Source organism: Syzygium oleosum, unplaced genomic scaffold, assembly GCF_021117445.2.
Source record: "Syzygium oleosum isolate NSW1041296 unplaced genomic scaffold, Sole_v2.1 Sole_v2.03, whole genome shotgun sequence".
Taxonomy (NCBI): domain Eukaryota; kingdom Viridiplantae; phylum Streptophyta; class Magnoliopsida; order Myrtales; family Myrtaceae; genus Syzygium; species Syzygium oleosum.
Genome location: NW_026607487.1, coordinates 14,575,935 through 14,590,606, shown reverse-complemented (window position 1 = coordinate 14,590,606; position 14,672 = coordinate 14,575,935). Strand labels below are relative to the sequence as shown.

The window sequence follows — 14,672 nt, the reverse complement described above, 5'->3', positions numbered from 1 at the left end:
TATATTCTTAAGTGAGAACATTTCTTTCACTAATAAGATAGACAGAGCTACAGACCATGGTTATGGTGACTGAGGTAATCGCACTTGGATTCTTGTGAACTGTGATTAGTTATAGACGGTTCTGAATATGAATTTACAGATCTGACAGATTTAGTTCAGATGAGATAATCTGCTACTTCTTACACAGTGAGGACTTTAATACATACACTCTGGTGGTCATATAGCTGACATAAACCCATATAAGCAGTTATCGAACGCTTATTCTGGCCTCTTCACCACAAGTATTGGGCACTTCACATTATTCAAGTAGTGATCGCTTGGAGTCCCCAAGAAAACCCTGCAACGACCAACTCAACTTCATTATACAGAACCAAGTTTTATGCTTTGATATATGACCTAGCACTATGCTGTCAATTGTCATTAACAATAGGATGGGAAACATCAGCTAAATATCATAAGAAGAAAATGATAGACGAAATGCTGGAGTAACGGTATGGAATTGAAATTGACAAAATGGCCCGATTAACCTGCGGTCCGTGAATTATATGCACCAACTTTTCATGACTCAAATAGAAAAAATTTAAACCTCTTGAGGATTCCATGAGATTCATGCCCCAGGATAAGAAGATCGATGTTGTTCTTGTGCACTGCATTGCATATGGTAACCCTAGGATCTCCAGCCTCCATGAGCGTCTCCACTTTCACCTGTCCAACAACAAAATTCACCTCTCGAAATGCAATACCCTAGGAAAACTTTTCAGAATCTGATGTTTCAAGAGTATGACTCAAATACAAGTTCTGAAAGATTGTGCAACCGGAATGCTGGCTTCAAAGGGAGCTAGATCGAGAATTTGCAGTCAAACTTGAACATACTTTTTGTATGAAGTAGCAGCCATATTTTTCTAGCCCGTTTCAAATCCGCGATGCAATAAGACTGATAGGTTTCGCTGATAACGCCAGGATTTGAAGTTTGATAAGAAAAGTGGTGATTTCCCATATTTTACCAGGCTGAGGCCCTTGCGCTATATGCTTTTGAAAGGTTAGAGGCGGAGGTTTCCTCAAATAAAATTTGTAGGAAAATATTGATCAACAGTAATTTTTCTCCTTTTTTTTGCGCCATACCTTTATTAAGCGATAACAATGAACATGCCATCTCTTGAGATTGTCTAAATATTGACCATAAAACCATGATTAGAAAAGATTAAGAAGAATGAAGATGGTGAAGAGAAGTATCCTCTTACAGTACCCCTCGACTCGCACAGATGCCCTCGGCTTTCTTCAAGATTCCCAAGCAAATCTTCTTACTTTGTTCTTGTGCCGTGCTAAAAACCTCCAGGGCTGTCCTACGTTCCAAAAGATCTTCATCAGATTAAACAATAGTTATCAACTTCAGGAACACAAGGCAAGAACCTCAATTTTTTAAGGCAAAGTGATTGAGAACCACCAATAGCCTCCAGCCATACACAATCTCTCAACAGAACAATGAAAACTACTTGAACAGGAATATATCTGAAAAACGAACACTGGACAAAGAGGAAATGAAGCAACCAAAGTTGGTACTTGACCTGCTAAGCCTTGAAAATATAGGCGAGCCAAACCGAACGGAGCTCCGAACGCAAAGTTACAGCTCGGAGGTGGCAGCGTGGCGAAAAGAAGCAGCGAAGAACTAGTGATCAATTCCTTGAGATTGTTGAGCACCCACATGAGGGCATAGTAACTGGAATCGCTCTCATCTATGACCACCATCACCTTCTTGCTCTCCCCTTTCCCTCCTCCTTCCATTTCTCTACAAGTTCTTTACCTCAAAAGCCACGGCGTTGATCTTTGAAACTCACTTCTGATGTTCAAAATTGCATCCGTCGTCAATATGCACAAGACTTCTTAAAAGAAGGGAAGGGCCCCATAGGAGGCAAACTTTATTGCCTCGTTTAAAAGAATAATTAAGAACCTAAATTCCAATTCCGGGACCTCTGGTTAAGCTGTCACCTGAATGCTGAAGCAATCAACTCCACCAAACCTAAGGGTGTGAGAGGTCGATCACATGTGAAATAATAAGCAACGTGGGCCATTTGTTTGCATGCTGAATCAAATAAAGATGTTGACTTTATATCATATGATGCATCTTGCAAAATAGCGAATGAAGGTCTTATTACAGTTTTTTTTTTGGTCAGAAAGTTCATATTATAGTTGAAAAGGTACAAGACACAAAAGAGAAAGGAGCAAGTCCCATTGAGACAAGTGGTCCATAGGCTGATTGCAAGGTGGCCTTTTTGGTTCCTCAAAATCTTTCCGAGGCTGCTGGAGTAATTCAAATGTGTCAAATCATGGGCACTATGAAATGTGTCCTTTTTTCTTGGTCGAACTATGAAATGCGTTGGTGCCTTTTTATTGGGAACTTGACTTCATTGTCTATGTAATCGAACATCAACATAGGATAGTCCCACGTCATATACTGTTTGATTTTCTCTTTCGAGCTCTAAACACAATAATTTTTTAGATAAATACATTACAAATCTTAAAATTTGTCATGAAAATGCAATTGAGTCTTAAAACTCTTAAAAAGTGCAGTCAAATCCTAAAACTTGTCAAGAAAGTGCAATCGAGTCCTAAATCTTCCAAAAAAAGCAATCAAGTCCTAAATCATATCATGAAAGTGCAATCGAATCATAAAAATTTCAAAAAACGTAATCAACGAAAGAACTTGATTTGACCAATTTGACAAGTTTTAGGACTCAATTGCATTTTCGTGACAAGTTTTAGAACTTAATTACACTTTTTGAAAGTTTTAGAGCTTGATTGCACTTTTATGGAAAGTTTTAAGATTTTCGATACACTCATCACTTATGTTTCTAAGTATCCACAAGATTAGCTTGTGATTTAACTCACACATTCACTCATTCGATGTTTAGCTAATTTATCGTAGAAAATTGCAAATATTTTCGTGCCGTGTGTCGTAAGATCGACCGTATTTGTGAAACACAAGTCTTTGACCACCAAAGGAGCTAATGAAACTCCTATCCGTTAGAAGTCTGCGCGGAGCTATTCATTCCATACTCGTACTAAAACTTTTCTCGCAAAATTCTGTAACAACAAACATAGTAATGAAAAGCTTTTTCCGACCAAAAAAAGAAAGGAAAGCTTTCAAAGTAATTGCCACTCAAAGGACCTATCATTGAATCATTCAGAGCAACATGTAAAATCCGAGCTATTCTTCCACACATCCGATACAAATGAGCTCACTACATGTGAGTTATAGGATCATGTGAGTTCCATATGAGACCTACAAATCTAAGCGCTTACGTAAACTGAGCTTTACATGCACCAAGTAATAGTTTTTCCATAAAAATCAACTGATAGGATAGCTGCTCAAATTATTTACTAAATGTTGCATCGTTCAAATAGTCTCTCTCACTCCACTAAAGGAAAGTATTAGGGTACATGGCAAAGAAATTGGACCCCATGAAAGTGATTAAGCCAAACCGCTGATAAATCATGATCCAAAAGCATCCGCGCTTTCTTGCCTGCGAACGCAATGCGATTTTTCCCAGCCATCGAATTTCAACAGATGACTAAAGCTAGAAGATGGACGGTGTTCTTATTAATTTCGGATCTGGCATATGATGTGACGTTTTTCTGGATGTCTGAGGTCGTCCGTTAAGCAGCTGTGCTCTACTACTTTCGGTGCTCCGCGGATCGAGCAAAAATCAATTCTCTCAGGTCATAAGAAAGCTTCTTTTTTCACTGTTGTTGGCTCACCTCGCCAAGGAAAGTCATGTCCTGATAATTCCTGGGGACCAGCAAAAGGTGGGTACTTTACCATGCGGAAAAAGAGGGTCTGTCTAGCATCTTCAACGTCACAGAGCTGAAAAGAATGAAAGGGTCCCGGGTTAATAAAAGTAAAATCTACAGAAACTTGTGGTTCACCTAGTTGTAATATTTTAACTTTGACAAGGGCGGGGCCCACAAGAAAAAAAAAGGAAAAAGGAAAAATGGACGTTCGGCCCATTGTAAAAGGAACAGAGGAGGTCGAACAGGGAAAAGAAAGAGAAAAGTGTTGCGACCTTCCCTCGGGTTCGCCACCCAGGCGTTCGGCTAATGAATTATTAAGCCCAGACTTAACTCGGCTCATTCAAGCACATATCAATTCGCAACTTAGATTCAAGTTATTTAATATGCAAGATCTTTCATTTTGAAGTCTCCACTAATTTATTTTTTTTGGGTAGATTAGAAACCTAAGTAAAGTACTTGGAGATTTATTTTACTTCTACGAACCATAGATTATGGATTTAGGGATTTGATTACGCTATATTACTCTAACGCCCTTTCGGTATTTTTTCTCTTTTAAGAAAAAAAAATTATGCAGGCAACTTGCATTGCGCAACCAATAATATAACACTCAATAGCGCAAAGCAATAAATAAATTGTAAGATAGGGACTTACCTCAAAGCAACGAAAGTATCTGCAATGTTAGTTAGAAAATCACATTGACAACCTTAATATGGTTTCTAATTAACACGCAATTCCATTCAATGTATTTTTGGAGTTTTCTCTTATTTAGTGAAAATTAAACTATATGCAATGCATGCTACTAGTCTAACATGACATGCGACATATGATTTACCTAGATGTCCTAATTCTAACAATAATTAAATGCACTATCTCTAATATGGCATGCAAATGAACTTAGATGTGAGATGTCTAATGACAAGAATTAATTAGTATGCAACTACTCTAATATGACATGCACGTGGTATTTTTTATATTTTTTAGTTTAAATTCGGAATAAGCAATTAACCTAATTTAAACTTGTAATAATAATATCTAAGAAAAGAATCTAATCTATTCTAAGAAAATAATCAAAATTTATCTTAAACATGCAATATATTATCTACTCAAATTTTACCTAACCTTTTTGTATTTTTTTATGGAAAGACAATCAATTCAATTCAAACAAAAGACGGAAAGAAATAGCAATGAAATGAACACAACACCCAATCACAAGAAATATTATCCATATCCATTTAAATTTAGAAACAATAAATTGACGAATCATGTCTCGGGCATGAGGATCGGATTGGCCAATCTTTCACACAATCACAAATCATATCTCGAGCGGGAGATCGGATTAACGATTTTCCGTGCGATCGCGAGTCATATTTCGAGCATGAAATTGGACCGTCGATCATATGCACGTTGTAGAATTAGGTAATAATTCCTAATTTAAAGGCTATTCGGGAACTTAGTGGACACAATAATATCATTCAAAGATTCAAATAAGATTGTAATATTTCAAACAAGGAAACATTATACTCGAAAAGTAAATTATATGAGATTTTTACCTAATTCGAATATTTGCTATCCAAGTTTAGACCGACGGACGGTGGTTCGTGGATCGTGCTGGTGACAAAGCAAGTGGCTAGCAGCAAAGGGGCTCATGGTGAACAGGCAAACAGTAACAATGATGAGTAATTCGGCAAGGGTATCAACAAATTGGACGTTGCTTGGACGTAATATCTTGACTCCGTCAACAATAGGCCAGCCTTGGGGTGAACCTGCAAAATCAGAGAAGATCCAGCCAAACGTAGAAGTTCAGTCTCGGTTGGGCTCGCGGCAAGGACAGCATCAAGTGAGGGCGAAACAGCTCGTGGACGGCGGGTCCTCGTCGAAACAAAATAGGAGCAACGTCACCGGGGCCAAGACAGGAAGCAGGTCGTAGCGGTCATCACGGGACAGAGAGCTTCGACAATGTGACTCGTTGGTTCAGCACAAACAGCAGGGACGCCGAGGGCTAGAGGTCGTAGCGGCTCCTCGTCATCATCGTTGTCGGAGGTGGGCACAACAGCAGCAACTTTTTCACGGACTGCCGCCAACTTACTTAGGTGACGCAGCGATGAGTGGAGAATAGCCACGAGGAGGTCCGAGAACAGCAAGAAACAACGTCTGGTCGTGGAGCCCTCGGTCGTGATAGTGGAGGCACACGCCCGAGGAAGAAGATAAATCTTCTCTCTCCTCTCTTGTCTCTTCTTTCTGTGTTTCTCGCATGTGGTCAGACCAAAAGAAAAGCTCTCCCGTTCTTATCTATACGTGACCCTTTTAGGGAAGACCTGGGCTTTCAAGGAAAGAGAGTAAGGGCACGTTTGGCAACCGGCCAAACAGTAACTATTTCTATTACTTTATTCTTAGAATCAATTTTGAAACAAAATTCATTTGATAAAATTTTGTTCCTGGGCACAAATTTACAAAAATTTGTTCTCAGAATCAGTTTTGGAACAGAATAAAAAAGCAAAAAAGAGTTGCTTCTTGATTCTAGAAACAAGAATCAGAAATGGAAAAGAAATTTTTTTTTCTTCTTCTTCTTCTTCCTGGCCTGTGGCCGGTCGTTGACCGCCGGCTGGGGCTGGCAAGGGCGGCACTCGCCCAAGTTGCGAGCCACCCTCGCCGGCCCTAGCCTGTGGCCGACGCCAGCAACCTGGCCATGGCCAAGGAAGGAGAAGAAGAAGAAAATAAAAATAAAAATAAAAATAAAGAAATATTAAAAAATTCAAAATATTATTAATAAAAAGAAATTTCGTGCCGTTACCAAACGCATTTCTATTCTTTTTCTATTTCAATAATAGAAATTTTGCGCAGTTACTAAATACTTTCAAATACTTAGAAATTGTTCACGGGTACGAAATAAAAAAGAATAATTTCTAAACAAAAACTATTTTCGGGAATAGAATGGTTGCCAAATACACCCTAAGTCTAATTTCCTCTTATGAGTATTTTAGAATATATTATATTCTAGCTCCTTCCCATTATTGTGTCCTTTTCTTTCGGTTCACGCCAATGGATGCATGAAGACCACCTTGGTATTGATCAGAATATATGCCCCTTTATTGACCAAATTCCACTTTCCTCTTTTGTATTCTTTATATTGTTTCCCCTTTGCACGGAGATACAAAAGAAACCAAATCTACTGATCCTCCTCCCCTTTCCTTTTATTTCTTTCCTTCCCCTTAACCAAGAGGATCGCCGCCTCAAGTGTTCGAAAGATCATGCCCATTTCGAAATATTTTGCTAATTGACCAAAATTTTGGTAACATTAATTTCTCAATTGAGCACAACATATTTTTCGCCCATGGGTGTGATTCAATTAATTCTATTTCATAGACCCAAACAAACTAATTGTGCTCAAAACTCCACCCGCACTAGTTCAATAATCTTAAAATATTCTATCCATCCAATTAGATCCATCTGACGCCAGTCAAATTAACATACAAAATGCAATTAAGCTATATGATAAATGCTCCAAAAAACTATATGCTATGCCATCTAATTATATTTTTTGTTTAGGGGTTAAAAAATTAATCCCTAATTTTCCATGTAATTGCTCCTAAATGACTAGTTAAAATTTAGGTGTCAACAAAAAGAAGATGAAAGAAAGAAAAAGAAAGGAAAAAAAAGGGATTTTGTGCGTACACGTTACAGGGACTTTGCCAAGTTGATTCAACCCTGATTCACAATGTTCGGTATGTGTTTGCACTCTTCGTTCGTCCAATCGGAAAATTTTTCGAATTAATGCTTAATTTGAATCGCAAAGTCCGATTTTTGAATTATTGAGCTATGAGATTTCATGGAAATTGTAAATTATTGCATTGTGGAGCCATAGGGTTTGACTTGATATTGGTTTAGAGCAACGGTTTGGTTGGATTGAGAATTTTAGGGTTTCGCGTGTGAGTTTCATGTTACACTTAGATTTGAATAATCGCTTTGAGTGAGCAATTTTTTGTCGCGTAAGAGTCGTTTTGTAGTCAGGATAGTGTTTTACTTGTTTTTTAAGTCAGTTCGAGTGAGCTTCCTTGTTTAGTTTTTTAGACATTCCCAGATGAGTGATGCTATCTCTTCTTTGAGTTTGTAAATTTATATTTCGAATGCGATATGGATTAGATATGTTACGAGTTACGAAATGGCATTTTTATTAGAAAAATATGGATCGAGCATTTATTACTCTTTGGTTATTTATGAATAGTTTTAGAACCGTATTGCGAAAGGTACTGTGAAAATTTATATATATATTGCTTTATGAATCTAGTTTAGGGAAAATACCACCAAAAATCTCAAATTATGCCACTTGTGACAAATTTACCTTGAACTTTTTTTTGTGACACAAAAAATCCTAAACTATGCCACTTGTGACACATTTACCCCACAAGACTTTGGCCCATGGGCATTTTCGTTTTTTTCATTTTTTTGTTTTTTTTCCTTTCTTCTCTCTTCCCTCCGCCGGCCATGGCGGAGGGAAGCCGGTGAGGGCAGCCCTCGCCCGACGCCGGCGAGGGTCTCCCTCGCCCGACGCCAACACCAGCGGAGGGAAGAGAGAAGAAAAGAAAAAAAAAGGAAAAAAAATAGAAAAACGAAAAGGACGAAAATGCCTAGGGGCTAAAGTATTGTAGGGCAAATATGTCACAAGTGGCATAATTTAGGGTTTTTCGTATCACAAAAAAAATTTTAAGGTAAATTTGTCACAAGTGGCATGGTTTGAGATTTTTGGTGATATTTTCCCTCTAGTTTACTAAATGAGTTATGAAATGATTTGAGAAATACTTTACAAAAATTATTCTAGCGAATGAGTTGAGTTGCCAGAAGTTATATATTTGGTTTGTGAAAGTATTCTGGTTTATGAGAAAGATTATATGAAATGGTTTGTAAAACTGTTTTGTGATATTGATTTCGAATTGGCTTATGACTTGTGAAGAATGTTGTTGTGAGTTTGTGTTGGTGCTCAATATCGTTGTAAACCCATTGAGGATGTTGAAAATATGTCTCGAGTTTGAGCCCGATAAACGAAATCCAACCCGAGATTAATTTTTATTTGTGGAGGTCTCAATATTTCAAAGTTTGGATTTCCTATGTGCATGCGGTATATGGCAATTTTCGTTTCCTAGTTGCAGGTAGGGGTGAGCGGTTCCAAGTTCCGGGTAGGTTCCGCCTGGAACCTGGAACCTACCCTCGGGTACAGGTTCCTCAAAATGAGGAACCTGGAACCTACCCGTCGGAACGTGGAACCTGGAACCTACCCTGTCACAGGTTCCAGGGTCGGTTCCAGGTTCCAACAGGTTCTTTTTTTTAATTTCGTTTTGAATTAAACAAAACGAAAATAAACGCAATAGTAGATCATCTGAATGATACATACACAATGCCCTGATGTGATATTCAGGGGATATAATGCCAAGTTTACAAATGCCTGGATAGAACTAAACTATAATTGCCCAATACCAATTGAAGGGGAAAGATAAGGTAACTACCTTACTGTCGGAAAATCCTCCAACACCAGCATCAGCATTCCCAAGCCCGTTATCTCTGGCAACTCTTAAAGAATCAGTTGGTGAGTCACGGATAGTATCAGAGCTTAAACTATGTTTCGATCTTTCTGCAGCCTGGGCCTTCTCAATAGAAAAATTTTAAGTAGGAAATCATGAAGATGGCTGAACCACTTAACTACAGTAATAGCATGAGCTACCTGGCAAAAAGCTGTGACTAGTTCCTGTCTCAAAATACAAAATCGAGATCCAGGTCCAGTATAGTTTGCAACACGAGGAGTTACTCTCATCAAGTCAAGAAGATAGTGCCTAAATCAAAACAAAAGAGTAAAATGGAAAGAGGACCTGCTTTTTTCTAAATCAAAACAAAAGATAGTGATCTAATGGGTGACTTCACTCCTCAAATCAAAAGCTCGTACTAATGACTAAGGCAACAACCTGCTTTTTCTATGGTTCATCAAAAGATACTTCCTATGGGACAATACAGATATACTTTAAAAAGAAAAGATCAAAAGCATGACATAAGGCAAAGTGCTAGAAGGAAGAGATTCTAATCAACAAATTGCCCTTCCATTCTTCTGTCTGTGCTAGTGTCTGCTGTTGACACCTAAATTTTTTGCCCAAAAATCATTTTCAAAAAAAAATTGGAGCTTGTTTTTCCACAAAAATATTTTGGAATTATTCTATAAAAAAAAAAAAAAAACGGAAGAGCAAGGGCCAAGGATTCGAGTGTAGCTAACCGAGACCAGAGGGATCAAATTGCAAATGAACCAGCAAGTTGGGGCCAAAATACAATTTCCAAAAGTTGGGGGACCAAATCGCAAAATTTGTAAAATTTGCCCCCAAGCCCTTAAATCATCATTTTTACCCCTAATCAAGCTTGAAATTGAAAACGGGCAAGGTAAAATTGATCAGATCAAGCCAAAAGGACTAAATTGGCTCAAATCGGGCATTCTCGGACAAGAAAGTGGCTAATTTTGAGGGACTTTCCTGCAAACTTGGGCATCGAAAATTGCAAATTCTGATTATCATCTTAAACTAATATACTTCAACTTTCAAACTGATCAAAAATTCCGACCAAATGAATGGATTAAAGCACTTAAATTAGCTTCCAAAAACCGGTCCACGATTTGGTCTCAATTCGAGGCTGCTGAGTAGCCAAATTTGTGGCCCCACCATATCCTACTCAGCCAGCCGATCAGCGTGAACTCTGGCCGAGGTGTGAGACCATCATTAGGAGTGCAAATGGACAAAAATTTGCCAGGGATAAGCTACTGAAGACACGTGATAATCTCAGTCAAACCTGCTCACTCAACAGCTGCAAATTATGATGATTTTGGAGTCAGAAAGTTGGTGAAGAGACTCAGTTTGCAGGCTTGGTAAGTGGGCAATCACGGGCTAAAAATCGGGTTGGATTTGATGGATAGGATCTCTGAAGCACGTTCTTTTGGGGGATAAAAATAAAGGGATGAGACAAGAGGAAGGGGGTTCACGGTCGTTCCAAAAACTCACCCTCAGACGCAACTCAAAAAAAACAAACCCAGAAAAGTTCCAGACTGACTTTTGGAAAGGAAAGTGAGATTTTCGTGAACTTCGAGCCAAAATTAGCCAAAACCTTCAACTAGAGAGTGGAACTACATTCAAAGATATTTCCAACCATAGGTCGCACGCCCCAAATGGATGTCGGGAAGCCACCCAAAATCCCTTCGAAAAGCAGCCCATTCTCGGGTCAAGAGAGAAACCCAGAAATCTTCTAAGTGTTGAAGTCAGACGGTTACTGGTGAGGGAAAGTGGGATTTTTTGAGAGACATGAGGAATATATGAGGATACCTGTGACTTTAAAATTAAACTAAAATACATCTAGTTTGGGTTAGTGTCAAATTAGTCAGAAAAGGAGGTCGTTGATTCTGGTTTTGGAGACCAACAAAAACCTTCGTTGTCAGTTCCTTCTTTGCAGATCTCATTTTCCAGTTTGAAGAAGCCTAGTTCCCCGCGCCCTTGGAAGACAGGTTTTTGGTTCCCTCGGCCAAGGGATACTTCAAAGAGAAACTAGGAAGCAAGGTGAGTATCCTACATGTATTTTTGTTCAATTTTGAATATGTTTTAGTTATGAAAAAATCAAGAGAAAACCAGCCCAGAGAACTGATTTCTGAGGCTGGAATTTTTGTAAGTGTTAGAGCTCCTTCATGAGCCCTAAATGTTTGACTTGCTACTCCTCTTTGCATGCGTTTTCTACCTTCGTGAGCTTGATGAATGTTATATGGGTGTACAAATTAGGCTGAGATCCACTTGGTTTGGTCTTTGAAGCCCCGTGTGAACCATGAGATCGCTTGCAACTTGAGTCAAAAGCCAAGCTAACCCACATTGATTCATGGCTAGTCATTATGAACCATGCATGTATGCTTCTTGGGGGGGTTGTTTCGACGTGTTCGCTTGATCATTCTCCATGATGTTTGTTTCATTTAAAAGTAGATGTTACGTATATTCTCTCAGATGAAGTGATGTTTCCCATAGATCTTGCACGTGATGAGTGTCGGGGCTTAAACCTGGGCATGCAACAGGTTTGCTTGACCTGGGTTTAAACCCAAATTTGCAAAAGCAGCCCGAACCCACATATTGGAGGCCGATTCCAACTTGGTTCTCGTGCGTTTTAGGTTGTGATTTCTAGCTAATATTGTTCTTTGCATGTGATAATATAACCTTGATACTTTGGTTCCACTTGATATTACACACGGAGTAAGATTGAAGGCCACGAATATGGCTCGAGGAAGCCATTTGGGGCATTTTAATGCACACCAAATGCTCGACGAAATGCCCAAACCAAGTTTCGATCTTGAAACGGTTGATTTGAGCCCGGTTCTCGTAATATTCATATTCTGAGTTGTTTCATGTTCACGTAAACCGAGCATAGGCCGATTTAGGGAATTATTATTTTTTTAAATAAAAAACGAAAATTAAAAAAAAAAATAGAAAAATTTCGAAAATCCAAAAATTGGAAATTGGGCTTCAGAATTGCTTTTCTCTCCCTTTTTGTGTGATTAGCGTATGTTTGATTGCTCCTCGCTTGATTCGCACGCTTTGAATTGCATGTTTAATTTAAACTCGCTTGTGGTTGATTATGCATGTTAGGTTCATGTAGTGATTGTTGCTTCCCTTAGCTTGGTTAGGAATGAATTTTTTAAACTCCCAGTTAGTGTGAACACGTTAGGTGGTGAATTGAGCAAGATTAGGTACCGAAAGGGCACTAGTTGGTCAATTAGTGTAATCAAGTCCCCGTACCCATTGAATCTCTGGTTCGTAGAAGTAAAGCATTTCTCCCCTGCTTTGCTTGGGTGTCTAATCGACCCACCAAAAACTGATTAGTGGCGACTCCTAGGTGAAATTGATTTCCATGTTAATAACTTTAACTTAAGTCGCGAATTGGTATGAGCTTGGGAGAGCTCGAGCTAGGTTTAACTTAGTAATCCATTAGCCTAACCCCTTAGGCGGCGGGGCCGGTTTAGGGAGGTCGCGACATCTGCTTTTACAACCAAGGTTTTTCAGCTTTTACAACATCTTTGGCAAATATCTCAAAGCTCCACTGACATGCAAAGGCAGCACCTTAAAGCTATTTCTAGGAAGTTGCTCCAGCCAACCAATTCATCACAACACAACTACATCACAAAGAATTTCAGCATGGCTATTTTATTACACCAAACAGACCATGTAGCTTCTCTCAAGAAGCAAACATCGAACTTTTATTTTCTCTCATCAAGGGGGAAAAAGTCCACGACTTTCAGTTTTACTACAAAGGTCAATAACTTGGAACAACAGATAGACCATGTTAACAACTACATAGGACATACTTCCATCCGATACTCGGACGCTATTTGGTATCTTTGAGGTCATACAGCTATGAAAGTGTTGCACTGTGATGCATTTGCTCTCCAGCTTCCAAAAGCTGCAACATCTCTTTCTAAAGATGTAGGTGATGTTGGGCAGTCCTACCAAACATCCAACTAAGATAGCCGGTGACAAGCTTACAGGAATCCCGCACACTAGGAAAGCAGGGCTGAAAAAATCCATAAACACAAGCAACAAGTGCAAGGGAGTGCCAATCACTTAAAAATTGGAAAGCATGTGTGCTACATAGAAGAAATAGCACAAAGATGAAACTAAGGCTGGCTTCAAGCCAGTCTTGAAGCCCGGGCTGAACCTTTTGACTAAATGTTGAAGACAAACTAATAGGATTTTTTCTTTTCTTTTTCTTCTTGTGGATGAACTCGCCTGTCTAATAACCTTAAGGTTTATCCAAAAAAACAAAGATAGAGAGCCGCTCATGAACACGATACTGTAGTTACTGCATGAAAGGAATGAAACTATACACAAAACTCAATAAAGCCATTAAGCTAACTACTCATACATAAATAAACAAGTGGTACAAGCAGATCGTGAGCTTACATCTCTTGTGTTCCAAAGAGCACGAAGTGCTTTTTTGGATCAGGAGTTTGGTGCCAATCCTCTGGCCTGCTAATCTGAAGACATAAAAAAAATCATCATTCACGGAGCAACCATCATACAAAAGATGCGCACCGCATCACACTGATTAAATCCAGAAAGGTTCACTCCCAAAGTGTTGGGCAGAAACAGTACACAATGCAAGCAAGTAAGAAAATCCAAAAAGACCAGCCTCCCCAAATGTAACGGCCGACCACCTATTCACTTCACAACATAAATTAAATCAAACTAAACCATTTTCCAACCGCGAGAAGGCAAAAAAAGAAGAAGACAGAAAGTAAAAACTTGCGCTTGAACACCCAAACAAAAATGATAAAAACACGCAACAATCAAAGGGAATACAGAGCAAAAAGCGTGAACCTTGGCAGGCCAAGCAGGGTCGCCCTTGACTTTGGCAAGAACGAGATCGCCCAAACTCAACTGACGCTTACTCTTGTCCTTGCTCGCTCCCTTCTTGCGCCCTCTAGCCAGAATCGGAAACCCTAGAAAAAGCAGAGACCGCGAACGAGCCAGACCGCGGTTGATGAAGACAGAGGAAGAGCCGAGGTGGACGCCGAATGGAGCGAGGAGAGGCGAGACGGTTTCGTCGAGTAGTGGGTGTTGGGAGTGGGAGAGAGAGCGCAATGGAGGAGTGACTGAGTGTGGGGAAATTTGGGAATAAACTAAGGAAGTTAGGGTTTTTACTTTTTAGTAAGGGACTGAGCCGGTTCCGGTTCCGAGAACCGGAACCGGAATTGACGGTTCCTAAAACATTGAAACCGGGAACCAGAACCTCTCACCCTAGAACCGGGAACCGAACCGGACCCACCGGTTCGGTTTTTCGATTCCTGGTTCTACCCTGGAACCGTGCTCACCCCTAGTTGCAGGCGATTT

At 39.4% G+C, this 14,672-nt stretch overlaps 2 protein-coding genes and 1 long non-coding RNA gene across 5 annotated transcripts in view; all 3 read right to left on the bottom strand.

The window, feature by feature from the left end:
- Positions 1 to 14,672, bottom strand: part of LOC115689802 (universal stress protein A-like protein) — a 49,511-nt gene that overhangs the window by 28,679 nt on the left and 6,160 nt on the right. The window lies entirely within an intron of this gene.
- Positions 90 to 2,000, bottom strand: LOC130134541 (universal stress protein A-like protein). 2 transcript variants are annotated; one of them, XM_056310058.1, is made up of 4 exons: positions 1,566 to 2,000; positions 1,247 to 1,359; positions 587 to 705; positions 90 to 337 (listed from the first exon to the last, which is right to left on the bottom strand). In XM_056310058.1, exons 1-4 carry the CDS (start codon positions 1,780 to 1,782, stop codon positions 259 to 261), a joined length of 528 nt encoding a protein of 175 aa, XP_056166033.1. In that variant the 5' UTR covers positions 1,783 to 2,000; the 3' UTR covers positions 90 to 258. The 2 variants fall into 2 exon arrangements, with proteins under 2 accessions (XP_056166033.1, XP_056166034.1); XM_056310059.1 differs by having other exon boundaries at positions 1,247 to 1,338; positions 1,566 to 1,995.
- Positions 9,173 to 14,513, bottom strand: LOC130137795 (uncharacterized). 2 transcript variants are annotated; one of them, XR_008816235.1, is made up of 3 exons: positions 14,160 to 14,513; positions 12,833 to 13,816; positions 9,173 to 9,909 (listed from the first exon to the last, which is right to left on the bottom strand). It is a non-coding gene; the product is annotated as an uncharacterized LOC130137795 (long non-coding RNA). The 2 variants fall into 2 exon arrangements; XR_008816236.1 differs by having other exon boundaries at positions 9,173 to 9,425; positions 13,743 to 13,816; positions 14,160 to 14,504.